The sequence below is a fragment of the Pomacea canaliculata genome, linkage group LG13 (genome assembly GCF_003073045.1).
Source record: "Pomacea canaliculata isolate SZHN2017 linkage group LG13, ASM307304v1, whole genome shotgun sequence".
NCBI lineage: Eukaryota > Metazoa > Mollusca > Gastropoda > Architaenioglossa > Ampullariidae > Pomacea > Pomacea canaliculata.
Window position 1 is genome coordinate 10,195,473 of NC_037602.1, and position 18,394 is coordinate 10,213,866.

General features: G+C 40.9%; 1 protein-coding gene across 2 annotated transcripts; it reads left to right on the plus strand.

The window, feature by feature from the left end:
- Window positions 1–452: 452 nt before the first annotated feature.
- Window positions 453–18,031, plus strand: LOC112554665 (photoreceptor-specific nuclear receptor-like). 2 transcript variants are annotated; one of them, XM_025222602.1, is made up of 9 exons: window positions 453–852; window positions 9,388–9,444; window positions 14,179–14,500; window positions 14,927–15,030; window positions 15,660–15,884; window positions 16,175–16,371; window positions 16,574–16,832; window positions 17,030–17,135; window positions 17,568–18,031. In XM_025222602.1, exons 1-9 carry the CDS (start codon window positions 816–818, stop codon window positions 17,698–17,700), a joined length of 1,440 nt encoding a protein of 479 aa, XP_025078387.1. In that variant the 5' UTR covers window positions 453–815; the 3' UTR covers window positions 17,701–18,031. The 2 variants fall into 2 exon arrangements, with proteins under 2 accessions (XP_025078387.1, XP_025078388.1); XM_025222603.1 differs by having other exon boundaries at window positions 15,681–15,884.
- The last annotated feature ends 363 nt before the right edge of the window (window positions 18,032–18,394 follow it).

The window sequence follows — 18,394 nt, forward strand, 5'->3', positions numbered from 1 at the left end:
GCTCACCTTCCACGTGTGTCGTCTCCACCTCAGGTAACTCAGGAAACTCCCCCTCCCCCTGCCCGAAGCTACCTATCCTCTTTCTTTTATCCACCCTCGTCTCTCTCTCTCTCAAACAGATATTGAAATGGAAAAGTAAGACAGACAAGGAGGTCGCAAAACTAAGATGATTAAGTAGATACAGTATACAAATTTCACTGATGTGATGTTGTCTGTAGATATATATATGAAAGACATAAATTATCGGTCAAATAATTACTTCTGCGGGAAATAAATAACCAAACCTTGTCTCTTCATAGTTCTGGCTTTTCAAACTAAAAAATGTGTTTTCCCACATCAAAGATTCGCAAAAGGCGAACAATCCGACTGTCACCCCGCCGTCTGCAATCGACTGTTCCATCAAAACGGCGTGCTGTCGCCTTTTGCGGTTGAGGCGACCACTGAGGGGCTGTGATGGTTGTGCACGCGGAACAAATCTGTCCATAGATTACTCAGTCATCTGCCTTCCTCCGCTCTCCTCGCTGCCACGCGCTATCCCGGCCTGCCCCCTGCTCGGCGCACGCGCAGAGAGCGAGCTAGCAGCAGACGACAAGAAAAGGCAGCTTGGCGATATTTTAACAGACGACTTCCAAAGTCGTAGGCGTAATCGACTGAGGGCCGGTGACAGCACAACACCAGCAAGCGAAAGTACTGCCACTTCCACCCCAGCTCACCAGTTCGTACCTGGCGGGTGGCCGTGCACCTGATACAAAGATACAAAGATAAAACCTGAGCAGATTCGTTCGCCTCAACTTCTAGTCGGAAAATCAACTGAAATGGATCTCAGTGACTGCAGCAGCAGAAATGTTCCAGGTAAGATTTTACAACAACTATAATTTTTAGATATAAAGTGGCATTTTTACTCTTGAAATATTTATTTGGATTCTTCCAATTATTTTTAAATAAATTAAAAAAATTAACATCAATTATCAACCAAAGAATAAATATAAAAACACACATAAAATGACCAAACCATAAAAATTGCCAGGTTTTTAAAAATATATATTTAAGAAAATAAGTTTGGTGATTACCTTTGTCACAAATTTTATTTTATAATTTTTTCTAATTTTTTTAAAATCAGAGTTAATTTTAAAATCAGAATATCTGCTGGTAATGTTGAGTAATAGCCAGTTAATATGTTAGAATATTGTGCAGATAAGGACAATAAATAGAAAAGGAAAAGCTTCTATGCATAAAAGTTGTCTACTTTTTACTAGCATTATTGTAATTAACTTCATGTGGAGCCAGTGATTACTACAATAAAAATCCCAGTAGGTATGGAGGACAAATCGCGGTGTGGGAAACAGTAGAACAGTAAAAGCAATGAAGGTATAAAATGAAAATTCTTGTCTCTTTTTTACTCGAAATTATTTCTTTCTGATAATTATTTAGCGCATTAATCACAAACTGTTCATTTAATAATTAAATTTTTTTAAAATATATAAGTAAATTAAAAAGATAATTTTAAGGCACCTGACTCAAATAAAGATAGCTAACTTGTATGATGCCATTCATTTTGCTCTGTATCTATAATTTCATATTTCTAAACTCACATTTCTGAAGTCATTTGTAAATAGAAAAATAATACACAAACATTTAAGAAGATGCCTTTCTCTTACTTTGTTAACAAAGACCCAATAAATATTTTTTCAAAGAAATTCAAATTAAGCCTTCAAACAACGAGATAAATAAATACTTATGTATAAATTTAATTTTTATGTAGTCTACAAAGCTGACTGGCTGGCTGGCTGGTAGCTGGCCGCAGAAGAGGATGAAAGGCGAGAGAGCGAGCGTTATGAAGAAAAACACAGGTGTGGCAGGAGAGTGCACGTGCATGAGCGATGTGTCTGAAACATTCATTCTGTTTGAAGCCGACAAACCGGTCGTGCTTTGGTTGAAGAATTTTATAATATTCTTCTCTTTAGTTTAACTAGGTAAGGGCTGTGAGTTCTAAAATTACTCGCATTTATTTTCACTTGATTTTGGCTTGAGAAAGTCGGAAAGTAGTAAATATGCTGTAATGATCTTTACACTGTATTAAGTGGATCCAGAAATAGTGGTTGTTATGTAGCAGAGGTCTCCTTATGTCATATCTGATTGTTTATGGTGTAGAATAATTTGATGTATAGGAAGTGGAATGTAGGTACAATAAAAACAGGGAGAAAAATAGGAAGAGGCGATGAGAAAGAGACCGATACAGACAGTGAGGTGTATGGAGAGAGAAAAAAAAGTAAAAATTCATTTCCAGCAAGATTAATGTCTTACCTGTGATTCGTGATATAGGAGAAGTGTCAAAGTGAATAGTGGTCGGGAGAAAAAAATCGCTTTGTTGCAAGAAAATTATAAAGAAGTGGAAACTAGGAAAAACCATTTGAACAACGGGAATTTCGGGGTTCAAAGGTATCAACCGCAATAAAGAAAAAAAGGCAACATTAGTTACTTTAATTGACATGGTTACCTAGCCTACGTGGGTCAAGTAACAAAACTAAGGGATGAGCAAAAACATTGCAAGCAAGCAAGCAAACAAACAAACAAAAAGTGTTCATAGAAGAAAATATGACCAAGAAAAGAGAGAAGGCAAAGGTTAGGGGGTCAGTCTGTGGAGTCGCGCGGTCTGTGGTGACCACGGACTGTTGTTCCCTCGGACAAGAAGCAAAGACTACGGGACTGTCGCCAGAAACTGCCTGCAGGATCAATAGCTTCATGCACTTTTAATTATCGGGCAACACAATCCGGAGCTAGAATAAAACATGCCATGAGAGACCAGGGGAAGGTGCACGTGAGAATGTTGTTTTATAAAGACTGATGGTTGTCAATATAAAATAATCAGTATTACAAGTATAAACAATAAGTAAAATCAATAGAAGTGGGCACGCAAGAAAGACATAATCCTCGCAATGTAGCAAATTTCTTATGAAAACTGACCAACAAGTAGTCTTGACAGAACAAGCTGATCTTATTGTTAGGCAAAGAAATACTAAAAATAAGACTTAATGGGGGCTTTGCTAAAAATGAATAGCAAACATTGAAGTACAACAAAGAACAGGCTGCAGACCTTAGTGTTCTACACCAAAGGCGCTTAGAAACACAAGCTATGCACACAACACATAGTAGCTAATAGCTATGTGACACATTAAACCTGAACATAACTCACTACAGAACAAAGCTAACTCACTACATTACACATTAAACACTACTGACTGCACCGAGTAACAACAATGATGTCTTTATCCAAATTGCGGTTTTCAAGCAAGTTTAGAACGTTGCTAAGAGTTACAGGAACAGGAACATAGTTTATACTCGTATACTCCACATCGGATGGCAAAAAAGTCAAATCTTCGCCAAAAGTGTTGTTATGGAATCGTAGAACAAATATGTTTCGCGAGAACTTCGTGATTTGAAAACATGTCGCTTGAAAGCAAGCAATCACAGGGCTTGCAACTATAGCACTACTATTGACAAAAACGAAGATGGGAAGATGTCCTGTAGTCTAGGACTGTGTTTTCTTCCCTACCTACCTTCTCTACTCACTAGTAGCCAATATACTTCTTAACTCTTGCATATACAATGCTCGGCAAGAAAACAGCTTTCACGACTCAGTATAAAAGTACATAGAAGCATTTGTCACAAGAATCAACAAAGAAACATATGTAAATTATTAAGCTAATGAAGAAAAAGAAAATAGTATTCAAAAGGTTATAACATTGATCACTTACAGCTTTCTCTTTAATTACATTTTTTTTAATTCCCGAAACATTTTTGTGTCCATTTTTCATCGACGTGAAGCTGAAGCATGAATATGTTTACTGTGTTCACGGTTTTATTTAACCAGTCTCTTGTTTACCCACCGGGCAGTCACTTATCCACGAGCTACTCGCCATGGATTTACTTGGAAACCCTAATTAATAATATAACCCTTTTAATCTGCTGTCCTTTTCCGCCTGGCACATTAGTTTGCAACTAAGAAAGCTGGGATGACTTTTGACCTTTCAACTTGCGATTGATGGCCGCTGATCGTCACGCCGGACAATGTCTCCAGCCGCCTGATGCGAGCCAAGTCTGGCACCATGATGAATGTCCACAGCTTAGCTTGAAGACCGTGGTCAGACCCACAAACTCCTGGCTTTCTACCTTCTGGGCTCACTGCCAGCAGCTCGGCATCAGCAGCTCATTGCCATCTTAAACTGTAATCAATAGCTGGCTGCAAATCTTGTAGTCTTGCAGACTGGATATTAATATTTCATTACCTTCTCTCTCGCTTTTGATAACATTTGAAATCTTTATTTCATGGAAGATGTTCAGCTGCAAAATCAGTTTGGTGTATGAAGAGAGGTGAAGCAGAGAGAAAAGACAGGAGGTTGGCTGGATCTCTGTAAGATGACAGTTTAAACCAAATTATTAGGGCAAAAAACTGTTTGTGCATATTCATCTCATCCTTTTTAAAACTTAAGTCGATTTTAAATTATTTTTAAGTAAGTATGCTTATAAGGATTCAACATATTACATGTTACATTAGCCTTATGTCACCAAGGTTCATGTTTGACATAAACAAAATCCAACCAACTACAATGCAAGGACATCTGATAGGTCTTTGTTTGTACTTACACATATTCCCGCCAAACACACTAGCGACAGAGATGTCAGACAACTCGACATGATTGCTATCATTTCCCTTTCTGCTGGTCTTCAGCAGCATCCACCGCGCAGAAGAGCCCGTCCCGCTCAGCTCTCCACCAGGCTGAAGATGAGCTGGGCTTAAGGTTGACAGCGGCTGTGAGATTTCTGTCACTCGAGGGACAGTTGTATATTCCTGGCAGGCCCGACGCCGCCCTTTTGGGACTCGTGAATAATGATATGGGTTAACTTTATTAAAGCCGCTTTCGCCCGACCCTCTCGCTGCTCGTTAGAGCGCGCTGACGAGTACCGGGGCAATTAGGTGATGGGGAGGGGAGGGCAGGGGAAGGGCTTCAAGTGGAGGGCGGAGGGCGGGCTTGGGGAGAGGATAGGGGGGCAGCAGGGCGCCGGAACATTGAATTAATACTGACGTGAAATAAACCGTGAGGCAATCTTTGCTTTGAGTTCTGCCAGAGGGCGCTTCTTTGGCTGTTTGGTTAGTTGACTGTTTGCGTTTTTTTTTTTTTTTTTTGGCTTTTGCTGTTTGTGTGGCTAACTGTAGTATGTCAGTGAGAGTGTGCAGTGGTTGACGATGAGCACATTTTTCACGAAGATAACATTATTTTGGGAGGCAATTGTAGCAACAGCAAGACTGATTGTTCTGTTATACCAGGAACTGTAGAGTCAGGAGTGAACAATAATTAATAAAGGACAACTGCCTGTTCCGGCAAGCTGGTCGCCTTTTTATTTCTGTTTTACTGCCATATAATTTCGTGTGATATTTTGCACATCACATTTAATTGAATACGGCAAATGATCACATGTTTAGCTGAGAAAAAATAGCGACAGGTTCTAGGTATTTTTGTGTTTCATAGTCTCTCTCATCTCTGTAAATAAATAATAACTCGTAAAAATCGCTTAATAATGTGTAATACATAAACACACTATATCTAGCTTTAATTTTATTGCTTTAGCACAGTATTAAATCGATAAGAGTACTATATTGTTGTATATCACGGGTGGGGCGATCCGCCAGGCACCAGTGCTGGTCTCCAAAATATTCACCGCCCGCAATATCTGGCGACGGCTCGATCTGTCCTACCGGGAGAACGCGCCTCCGCTACCGACTAGAAGGAAAAAAGAAAAACAAGAAAAAAATAAGAAATGAGTGTAAGTGGCACCCACCTACCCAGGTATAAGCGACTGCTCGCTCCCCTTATCCGATATTACTGTGGGTCACTTGCCTTTGTTACATAAGACAAATATCGGATAGATAAAGATGATAAGATGTCAGCGAATAAAAAAAGCCAAGATCATAATTCATAACCTACAACACTATTTATTCCTCTACAAACAATTAAACACAACCGTCCGCTTCCTAACCTCTTCTTAATACCTGCATTTATAATCTAATTTTTATCTTTATTTTAAGAATCTGACATCTTTCTTGCAGCTCATCTTTCTGTTCTCCTATGTTTTATTTACATGTTTCGGATGGTACTTTTAGGATGCGCAAGTCAAGCAGAGCATGTGGTCATGTGGTCATCCCAATTTGACTAAACCCTACAAAGTTACTGATGAAACATTATTATCAATACTCAAATATTTATTTATATAATGTCAATCAAGATGAGATACTACAGTCGCATTTCTCTAGCACTTCGCACTAAATGCAAGAATATTAAAAAGATCATGTGGTCCCATGACAGTAACAATGCCACTTAGCAAACTTGTCGCCTCACCAAAAGTCCTCATTACTCAGCTGCCACCTGGGAAGGGGTCGTGACCCTGCACGCGACTAATGAAGCTAGATCACATGACAGCAAACCTCACGATGTTACTGTTCCCGATGACACTATCTTGTGAACGAGGACTCTCCATTTCGACAACAAGGGACAAACTTGATTTAGTGCTAATTATTCAAATGAAAAGACCTCGTTTGGAGGAAAGGGGACACTGCATGGTCACTTACTTTCGTATCGGTTATGTGAATACAGTTTTATGTATGGTCTTTTTGCCAACTGCCGTCGTTGCCGTCACCAGATTATTGGAAATAATACTTTAACTTGATTAATATATACGAATGAACAAATGACTTATTTACAACTGTGAATCGTAAAATACATTTTTGACAAACAAAACTCGAAATGCTAGAAGAAAGACAATCTCACTGACAACAATTATTCTGGATGCAAACAAATCGTGCATGTGAAATACCAACAATTTGATACTCAGTCGCAAGTCAAGTAGGGTAACCTCGAAAGAGAAAATTATTGATTAATCCAATACTCTGTGATTTTTAATTTGTGTAATTTTGCACAGAGTGATTTTTAAGGAGTTTGTGGCACACAGTGGTTTGTCAGGGGTCAGTGAATGTAATTACACGCAAGGGCTAGAAATAAAAATTAATGACTGGAGAGATGGATTTTCCTTGGGGTGGGTGAGCGCAACAGAAAGATAGAAACAGAAAGAAAAATAATCAGTTTGATAAGTTTATGACCAGTGAAATAACCCTTACTGTAGTTGTCATTTTTTTCAAAAGTCTACAATTTTATCCATGTTCTCTTTCAATCCAGATCACCATAGAGGCAAAGTAATAATAATAATAACAACATTAATAATAAAAGCAATAATAACAACAGCACAAAGCAGCCTTTGCGACCTGACCATCTCCTCAGGAAGGCGAGAGGTGGAGAAGACAGGAAAGGGAAATCGCCACCCAGTGTAAAGAAAGACTCGACTGGAGTATTCATGTCTTTTCTACAAGTCTCCGACATTTTTCTCTCTGCCATCTGAGCTCGAGGCTGAGAACTCACGAGAGCGACTCCCTACGCCTTAAGGGGGGACAGATGATACAAAAGAGTGACAATCGCGTAATGAAGTCACCACTGGGTGTCACTCTCGTTATGGTCTCAAGATGGAGACCAGCCCCTGACCCAGCTGGCCCCTAGCATCAAAGGATACTTGGCAAGGGATGACTAGCGCCTCTTAATGCGCGGTCCGGCGAGGCCAGCTCCTTGACCATAAATGAACGATAAAAAGCCACAAGCGGCCAACCACCCTGTCCTGCTGATATCCGGGTGGAGGAGGGAACAACCCTATGCACGCTCTTTCCATCCTCCTCTGTCTTTCTTACCCCATAGATCACACAAATCTTGTCTCAAAATATTTTAACATGCAGAAAGTGTAAACATTTTCCCAAACTTAAAAGAATAATTAATATCACAGCATAAAAATCACCAGCTTCTGCATAGTTCTTCTTGGCAAAAGATTTTCATATTTACTGCCACGATGATTAATATTAGTCTCCGACTGAGAAATTAATTTTGCTCAAAGTCCTTCTGCTTTCGTTATTATGTGGCTTAAAATACAGTTGTAGAAAAGTTCAATTTAGTTTATCAGCCAGGAGAGCATCGTTAGAACACTGACTTGTTACAGTCCTACGAAAGGCATTAGAAAGATTTTCAAAAAATCTTTTTCATACTTGGTTAGAAAAAAAAGCATATTACAATTATATATATATACTGCAATATTAACCTTTCCTTATATAGCATTTCTTACTGACTTATTATTTATTTTGGAATGTAACTGAACTTAAATTACAATTTGTTGTTCATGACAACTGTAGAACTATTGAGATAAAATAAACAATATTTCACTACTCATAACTTCTCATTATTTATTTTAGAATATAAACTTGCATTTTTCTATTGCAGTTCCAGGTAGTCACATTCACTCATGACATCGTTGTATAATAAACTGTATATACTTAAAATAAGCATTAAATGTGTCATCTTTCGTTCATCATAATTTCTTAGTTTTTTTTATAATCGTGCATTTTTCCATTCCACGTCGACCAATGACAATGTTGAACAAAATACAACTTTTACACGCCATGTACTCTTAGTTGTGAGCGAACATTATAGAAAAATGATTGCTCCCAATGTCACTTAAACTTGTAGCAAAATCACAAACCTATTGCCAAAGAAAACGGATCGTTTTGATACTTCCGTCCGATAAAAAAATAATCGCATTTTCTCTTTTTATAAAGCAGTTGACCTGATGACAACCCTTGGACAAGAGAGCCTTTGATCCGCAGGGGCAAACAAACATTATATGCTCTTCTGTAACTGCAAACACAGTTTACGGCGGGGACGTGAAGCGCGTTTCATCAAAAGATTAATTCTCTTTCAAACAGTCAGCAGAAACTATCTTGACTAGTTCAAGCGGCCCATGAAAGGGTTTGCCGCTCCACAGCACTATTGAGTGCCGGCGCCGCGATCCTTCTCTTCCCCACCTTTGTATCACAACGTTTGATGTGCATGTTGAAACATACTCCAAGTACACCCAGGACAAGCAAGATGACAAACATCGCCAAAGACTTGTCAACTTTCTTTCTCCTATTCCTCTCTTTTTTATATCACACCCTGTTAGCTTTTTCTGTCTGTCTAAAATTAAAGATGAAACGACACATCCACTTGCAGTATTTTTTTTAAAAGGTTGAGGTAGAGAAAAGGACTGAGTGGGGCAATAAAGTAGAATTCTTAAAAAACTCTCTCACCCTCTCCCTTCTTTTTCTCTCTCTCACTTAAAGGTGGTTTGTCGTTAAAGCGTTTAATTTCCTACGAAGTTTGGGCAAGTCGGTGTGTAATTATTTCCGAGACAGCCTGACGGTATTAAAATTCATGAGTTTGTCAGCGGCTTAAGCAGGGCTTTCTTTGATGTTTTGTGCAGGTACTGATAGCCTGATGCATCAAACGCGTCCTGAAGATTGCCGAGAACAATTCACAGGTGAGTCTACGTGGGCAATGGGTAAAAAAAACATTTAAAAATACGCACAAGTCTCAGCCAAAATCGCCAACAAGATGCCCATCCCAACAGATGTCGACTTTCATTTGGGGGGTCCTGCAGGATTTAACCGTTTTTGTATCGTGTTCAAAGAAAGGAATGAGGAAACATGTAACAAATACTCAAATGTCTTTTAAACCTACACATATATTTAGCATTCAGAATATATTTTACCTACTTCATGCTAACTTTACTGTTTGACGAAACATAAATAAAATGCAGTGTTGTTTTGTTTTGGAATCTTCAGAAATTTTTTTTTCTTAATTTTTTTATAGTTGTATATTTTTTTAGTTCAGTTGCTGTGGTTTTGTCTGAGATGGACTTTATACTTGTGCTTACTGGGGCTGGTGGTTATTTTGTCCTGAAGTCTTATTGCCATCACCGATCACAAGCTGTACCTACATCACAACTAATTCACAGACTGTCACGTGCAAGCTATTTTGAACCGAACGGCAACAGGGGGGAAGGCTGTTCTCTTGGAAGGAAGAAGAAAAAAGATATCTAAGTGCTTCATTGATTGCAAAGGAAGAGGCACTGAGAGAATGCAGCATCCTGGCACTTTTTGAGAACTTGCGCACTGTGTCCATTTCAATTACATTAGAGGCCAAATCACTCCGGTCGCTCTGTGACAATGGCATTGAGGGAGATTACCCGGTAGCCTCACTCCTGCCGTCACCTCTAATTCCATTATCCGAGGCGCTATGGCCAAGATGAATGGCCCAAGTTGCCGGCTCACTTTAATTCAATCTTCATCAGCTTTCTGGGGCTTTCTTGCAGTCGCCCAACACGCCAGTGTTTTCAATCAGCAGCCCGTCACAACACAATTGAAAGATCTCGTCTCTAAACCCCTTTGAGGCCTCATTCTAACGATCTTTCACAAGGGAAGGAACTTTGATTCCACTGAGCAAACGTGCGTTACCTCCCATGAAGTTATAGAAAACTTCGAGAGGAGGGTAAGGATGAGAGAGAGAAGGGAGGGGAAAAAAATGATACGATAAGAATGTACGAAAGAAATAGGGGTTGGGAAGGGTTAAGAAAACAAGAAACTGCAATAAATTCTTTCTCCTTCCTTTGTCGCCAAAATTTGCGTCCACGATTTGTAATTTCCATCCTTCTGCTTTAGTGTACGTATTTCGAATGAGAATATTTTTGGAGAAAGAGCTGCATCACTTTGACATTTGGTTCGTCTGTCGAGCTCTAGTGGGGTGCCAAAACCTGTTATTGAAGTTGACGGTAAACACATTTTCGCCGACACCGCCAGTGAAAAAGATGATCTCTCTGAGAAAAGAGGGTTACGGCGGGGAGCAACTGCTGGGCCCCTTCTTGTGCCTCTGTGCTTTTTCACTGCTTTTCTTGTGGCCCATGTTTTCTTAGCGTGACCAGAAAGGCAAGAGAGGGCTCAGCGAGACGAGCGCTCGAGGTCCTGGCGGCGTCACGTGCGTCCCAAATCAAGAATTACATAAATGCATACCAAGGAGTCTGGACAACATGATAAAACCCTCGCGGTTGGAGGCCATTTCCTTACAATTGTGTGTTCGATAAACATATTTTCTAAAAATTAAAAATGAAATCCTCATTTTTATATTTAATGTAATTAATAGTTATAAAGAAAAAAAAGAAACAACTACAGACCGAAAATGCTCTAATATTCCAAGTATTTCTACTCAAAGGTCTGGAATCAATTGTGAACAAAAAAAAACATACGATGAACGGAGTACAGAGTTTCTATAAACAACCACAAACGTCCGCTTGGCGCTTTTATTTGACTTTAATCATGCTCTCTCAATGTCGACTTTCATTCTTGATGTTGTTTGGAGCTGAAGCTGTGCTGCGCTGCTGGCCGGACCTGAAAAGAGAGGAAAGCAAACACTGGAGGACCAGTGGTGTTCATCAATGGCGCGTTAACACCCCACTCACGTGCGCCTCTTTGGCCCAGCAGCTTTTTCTCCCTCCGCACGACCCTCCAGTGTAGACTCTAATGGATTAATTTGTCGCAGCAGAGGGCAGCTGGCACGCCTTTTCGATAGGGGCCTAAGAAATCGTATGTGACACGGAGAAATCTTTTCACGAGTTCTGAGTTCCACACTGTTAAGTAAAGATAGATTCTAATAATGATATTATTTGGAACCCATTGGCTGTTCCGAGGGACTGCTCTCTGATCTGAGAACTTCGGTGAAAAGAACGGGGATGGGGTGACTATGTGGGGAATTTTTTTTTTTATGTGTGGCACCGCTAGACATGACCCATTGTGCACCCACACATTTCATGAAGGGGAAAAAAAAAGTTTTGCATGTTAACATGCCAACAGGTTATTCATACACCATTGTAAACCGGCTTTACATGAGAGTCAGTTTGTGATCGAGTCGGTTAGTGTGTTCACAGCAATAAAGCATCTACTGTGAGAGTATATTTAATATTTACATCAGCTACATTACACAGTATGGAGATTATATTAAGAAAGAGTAGAAAGATGAGAAAATGTACTTTTTAAATTAAAACACTTTTCGAAACGGAATTTCAACGAACACAGATTTGCAAAAGACAGTGCATGGACAGACTTCTTCTTTTTTTTTTTGTTTGTTACAACAGTGCATGGTCTAATCAATGATGCATGTCAGTGTGCCTTTGCTAAGGCTGGCTTGTATGAGTTTGGTAGATACACACACAAAAAAAGGATTTCTTCATGATTTAATTTTTGGCACGAATCGGCAGAATTAATTTGTTAACACGACAAGTTTATCGTTAGAAACTAATCGCTCTGATCCCTTTTCTTTCATTATTCAATCTGCCTCTTTGTCTGGCGCCTTCCGTTTCTCTTGTTGTGCTAGTGAAAGATTACAATTGATCAAATATACAACATTAATGTCGCGGCATCCCGCCAATCAGCGGCAAGCTCCAGCGGCGGAAATCAGGGCCGGAAATCACATCTGCGCCTGTCTCAATGGCCGCCCAGGGGAGTCCGCACGTGAGCTTGCGCGGTCTGCGTGCTTGCACGCGCTGTCGTCCCTCCTGCCTTGTGCGATGACCTTTTTCGCTGCCTCTTTTTCTTCGGTTCGCTGACATTTGTCGTTGCAGTGGCTTTCGTCCTGAATGGCTTCAACCCAAGGGGCAATCAAGGAACTTTTTCTTCATCAAACTTTCATCCTCCTGCGGTGCCGGCCAGGTAAAAAGCGAGATTACAGTTCTTGGGTAAATCGCTGGCCTGCACGCAGGCATTATCAGACACTAACTGTTTTCCCGATTCAGTAATTTTCCTAATTGCTCGCGCCCTATCGTGAGCACAATGAAAGCGATAGAGTGAAGATAACAAAATGTTTTTAACAAGAAAGAACAGAAACTGGATTTTTTTTGGGTCAAAAGATTGCAGACAAAAGTCTTTTGAGACAATGTGGCTGAAGTAGGGCAATAGGTATGGTATGCGAAGAGAAATATTTGTAAATGAAATCAGCAATTAGGAATGCGTTGTGCCATTTTCTTTGAGAGTTCATGGTTTTCTAGACGATTCTGACAGACAAGACAATGAATTTCTGCATCTGACTTCCGGCAAAACAATAACCAATGTTCTTGCTTTCTTGATTGTAAAGGTTCTAGGTGATTGACTAAATTTATTTAATTTTTTTATTTCACTATTTCATTCCATTTTTTATTTTTAATTTATTTATTTCCATTTAATTTCATTCCAGAGTTACAATTCAACTGTTTCGATATTTTATATTTATTAGCAACCTTCACTTAGATATGCAAGAAAGGACAAACCCAACTCAATTTCAATGTATTTTCTACAAGTTTCTACTCAAACGCAAAATAGAAATTTGTTTCTCCAGTAAATGAAAGTCAATCAGTTATAAATAGATTCCATATGCCAGCAGCATCTTCATGACTTAAATATTATTTTGTTGCTGCACTGTTGACTCCATGCAGCTGCCATTGCCCAGTCGAGCGTGCCCATCGAGTGCGAGTCATGTTTGACCTGCTGGAGGAAAGCAGCATGATGTATGACAGTGTCCAAGCTCTGTCGAAGTAACGACCTTACGAGGAGGTCTTAAAACAACATTTCCTTTGCAACCTCCTCCCGTTGCCTTTTCTTGCGACTTGTTGGCGAATTATACTTTCACGTGAGAGGAAGGGATCGATAATATCTCCTTGTTGTTCATCGCACGACAGCGGGGCAGGTGTTGCGACTCACGGGGGACTGAGAGAACACGGGACATGTCGCCCTCGTCCTCACCCGAACATAACCATCCTAACGTGCACATGCGCACGTCCACGCGCTGACATACACACAGATGTATATTCCAACTTTGAATTATTAACTTTGTTCAATAAAAATATGGCAACTTACGTACATGTTTATTCACATTTTGTATGAACACTATCATTTGCAATTTTTAATTTAGCCTAATATTATTATTAATGCATTCCGTCTTCTAATTATACAAACAAAAGCAACAGCAGAAACAAAAAAAATATATTTCTAGAGCAACTAACCGAGAGATCAAGGCATTATTATTATTATTATTATTATTATTATTATTATTATTATTATTATTATTATATAATAGTCGTAAGAACACGATATCCCCAAAGAGTGTGAAAACTCAAATAGATTTAAAGAACAGTCAATGAACCTGAGATGAACATCATCATCGTCGTTGTCGTCGTCATCTGTTGTTGCAGTATCTGTGTCCCCTTCCGTCAGCGCTCGAAGCTCGCCCATCACGATCGGAATCTCGCCCCGCCCAGGCAAGTCGCCCAGCCCGCCCCTGGGGCTGGGTCACGAGGTGTCGGCGCTGGGGTCCCCCCACTCTGTGGCGTCCGTGCCGTCCGGCCGCTCCTTCTCGCCCCTGCCGGCCCACTGTGGGCCTGTGAAGAAGAACTCCCCGGGGCTGCTGTGCGTCGTGTGCGGCGACACCTCCAGCGGCAAGCACTACGGCATCCTGGCCTGCAACGGCTGCTCCGGCTTCTTTAAGAGGAGCGTGCGGCGCAAACTGATCTACAGGTACAGGGACAGACATGCACCATCTACCTGCATCACACCCACTAACCCAGTAATAACACCTGGTACTGGAACAGACATGGCGTATCTATCTACAGCACACCCGGCTACCTACCCGCTCACTCACACCTACCGGTACAGGGACAGACATGCCACGTCTACTGACAACACACCCGCTCACTAGTCAACCACACCTAGCCATTCACACTCTTCTGCAACTGCCATGCTGAGGATGAGCTATTATATTATTCAATACAGAAAAGTATTCACGTGTAGATGTTTTATTAACGCGTTTTAGCATATTCTCTAGAGATGTTTCATTTCTAGACAAGGCAACTTTTGAGATCTTATCGTAGAAAATGCTATTCGATTGCAGCCGATAAATGTCATAAACAACAGGTGAGTTTAGTCTCCTTGTATGTACCGCAGGTGCCAGGCAGGAACAGGGATGTGTACTGTAGACAAAGCCCACAGAAACCAGTGCCAGGCCTGCCGGCTTAAAAAGTGTCTTCAGATGGGCATGAACAAAGATGGTAAGGCTGTTTCTCTCTGTGTTGATATTTGTCACACAAACATTCTTTATCACAGAAAACATTTCATAATGCTCTGCAACACTAGTTGTTTTTTTATATTTTATGTGTTGTCCTCTTCAGCGCTTGATGTTTTGATCATTTGTCAGTGATTGTCCCTCTATTACTTTTTAGCGAAGACATTTCGTCCGGAAGCGAGGAACCCTCAGTGTTCTAGTAACAGTTTTTTTTTTTATCAGCAGTATATCTGTACTAAAAGTCAACAAGTCGTCTTCCTTTACAGCCATCCAAGTATTAGCAGGCAATCTGCACCGTTACATTCCAAAAAACTCTGAACTTGGTGAGTGTGGGATTCGAGCCCACCTTCTCGCCTCGGTCTGTCGTAAACACCTATCCACCTGTTCAATTCTCAAAGACAGGCATACAGACGCCCTAACCCCAGCACCAAGAGACACTGGTAGACAGATTTGGGGGTTCTAAGAAACACGCAATGAAAACAACTCAACCGATATCACCCCAATCACCATATCATGCAGGGATTTATAAAAAAGAAGGAAATACACTAGCCTTGCATTCAGCTCACGAGCCTTAAAAAGCCATCCACCAATCCATCCATTCAATTAAACCCACAGCCATCCTCGGACTGTTGACAGCGGTGCAGAACGAGCGGCAGCCTCGCAACACGGCGCAGGTGCGAGAAGATCAGATAGAGCGGGAGATGGAGGGACATCACCTGGCCTCCACAGCTACTGTGTCTGCAACCCACCCGGCCTTCTCGCCAACCGCCAACCACCGCTTCCTGACGGGTCTGATGACCACAGAGGTGTCTGGAACCAAGCACGAGCACGAAGATGCAGGTAAGAACCACGGAATCTGAGTCTTCGTCGCTTCCATGAAATGTTCGCGAGATTTCTTTGACCAGGCTTTCATTTGTTTGTATCAGTCATCGCAACCATTCTCTACATCAGTTCACAATGTCACATCTTATGTAATTTTTTTAAATATGAAACAATTAAGTTAATTAAATATATAACTAGTAAGGTAACGGTTACCTACGCTCGGACTTGAGATGTTCAGTTTGCTTGTCAAGACTTTAAGGGTAACAACATCATATTTAAACAGAAATTTTTTTTTCTTCCTACGCTAGATGAAAATATCGACGTCACATCAGTCGAGCACGACCGACCTCTGCAGCACGTGCACCCAGGCGCAGTGTACACAGAAAGCGCCCTCTATCCACCCGGGCCGGAAACACTATACGAGTGCTCTGCCCGCTTGCTTTTCATGGCAGTTCGATGGGCAAAGAATCTTCCATCCTTCGCTAACCTTCCTTTCAGGGACCAGGTACCTTGTTTTTATTCAGAACAGTTACAATTTTGAAACTAATTAAAATAACAAGAGGACCGACTCAGTGGGTAAATTTTAATGTTGATTGAATCTGCTGCTGTCTGTTAATATTTCTTGTTTGTCTGTTAGACGAGGACATACTATGAGATGTTAGCTAACGTACCATCAGATGTTAACAATATAACAAAATTGTGAGCAGGTAATCCTGCTGGAGGAGGCTTGGAGCGAGTTGTTCCTGCTGTGTGCCATCCAGTGGTCAATGCCCATGGAGGCGTGTCCGCTCTTCTCCTTGCCCGACCACCTGCCGTCTGCTAACACCTCGCAGACTCCTGCCCCCGGCAAGGTCTCGCCATTCGCAGACATGCGCGTGCTGCAAGAACTCATGAGTCGCTTCAAAGCCATCCAGGTCGACCCAGCGGAGTTCGCGTGCCTCAAAGCTATCGTCCTCTTCAAGTCAGGTATACAAGTTTAGGTATCACAAGAGTTGAAGAAAATGTCTCTGATTTGGGTAGGAGGGTGGGGGAGGGGCAAGTGAGTTTTAAATCTTCCTACCAAACTATTTGAGATTATTTCCACTCAAAACACACGGCAGGCGCTCAGTTCCAACCATGCACGTGTAAATCAATCTTAATTTCTATGCAATTACTCGTTACAGATGTCAGGAGTCTGAAGGATCCGCCTCAAGTGGAAAACCTCCAAGATCAGGCGCAAGTCATGCTGGGACAGCACATCAGGGCTCACCACCCAACACAGCCATTCCGGTCAGCACCTCTGTTTGTTTTGTTTTCATTTCTCATTGTTGATGTGTGTGAGCATGCATGAGCGTTCATGTGACTTTTTGTGTCCATGAGAGAGAAGGATAGAAAAGAGACAGTGAGCCTCAGAGAATAAAGAAAAGAGAAAGAAAGGGAAAGACAACAAAATTATGAATTCTAATTAAGAAACTTTGTGTGTCTTCGTTGCATGTTTGATCTGGTCACATGATGCAAATCAAATGAAATCTGCTTTTTTTAAACTAAATATACTTACGTAGACAGCTAGTATAGTATATAATATATAACAAGTAGTTATTGAATGTCTGTATGGTATTAAATCAAAGCTGGTGACGGAGTTCACAATACAAAAAGTAGGACTAGCAGTGCAGTGAACAGTGACGCTTACAGTGAACAGCTCGCTCATATGTCTGTGAACAGGTTCGGGCGCCTGCTGCTGACCATGCCCGCACTGCGGTATGTACCCTCGGAGAGGATAGAGCGCCTCTTCTTCGGACGCACGATCGGCAACACTCCCATGGAAAAGCTGTTGTGTGACATGTTCAAGAGCTGAAGTCCTCCCTCTCACTTCCAGCTGCCCCCCCAGCCCGCCGTCACGTGACGGTCATCAGACGTAAAACCGAGGGGAGAACTGTCACGTGTCGCCAGCTCATTGAGATCCAGCAGAAAAATGAACGAATGAATGAAATTTACAAGATGAATAAAAGAAAATGAAGTGTTGATCAGCTCAGCAATTTTACACCTGTAAATAAACTTTTTATTGAATACTTTTCTGAAGGTATGGCAGTTATTTAAATTACCATTTTTGTACATTTTGATATGTCTCTCCAAACAACTTTGAAAAAGATGTAGGGGGCTAGAAAAATGAGACAGAAAGAGAGGAAGAGAAGCTACTGAAGACAGAAGGAGGGAAAGGGAGAAAGAGAGACTACCGAGTTGTTTGGAGAATTTCTCACAGACGGTTTGACAGCGCTAAGACGCGAAAGCAATCATGTGTAAAACTGTTAAATAATTTATTTTGTTGGCTTTTGAGTGTCCTACAGTTAATGACGCATTCCGCTCAGGAAACGAGGTGTGGATGAAAAACTGAGATTCAAAGCTCTGTACCTTACAGTTTGCAATTTTAACTTTATCCCGCACGTTCACAGCTTTCTGGTGGTGGAAAAACAAGAATCACAATAATAAAGTGCAAAGGTGCAATCTATGAAGCAAAGAAAGACAGGGTGATATATATTTATATATAGAGA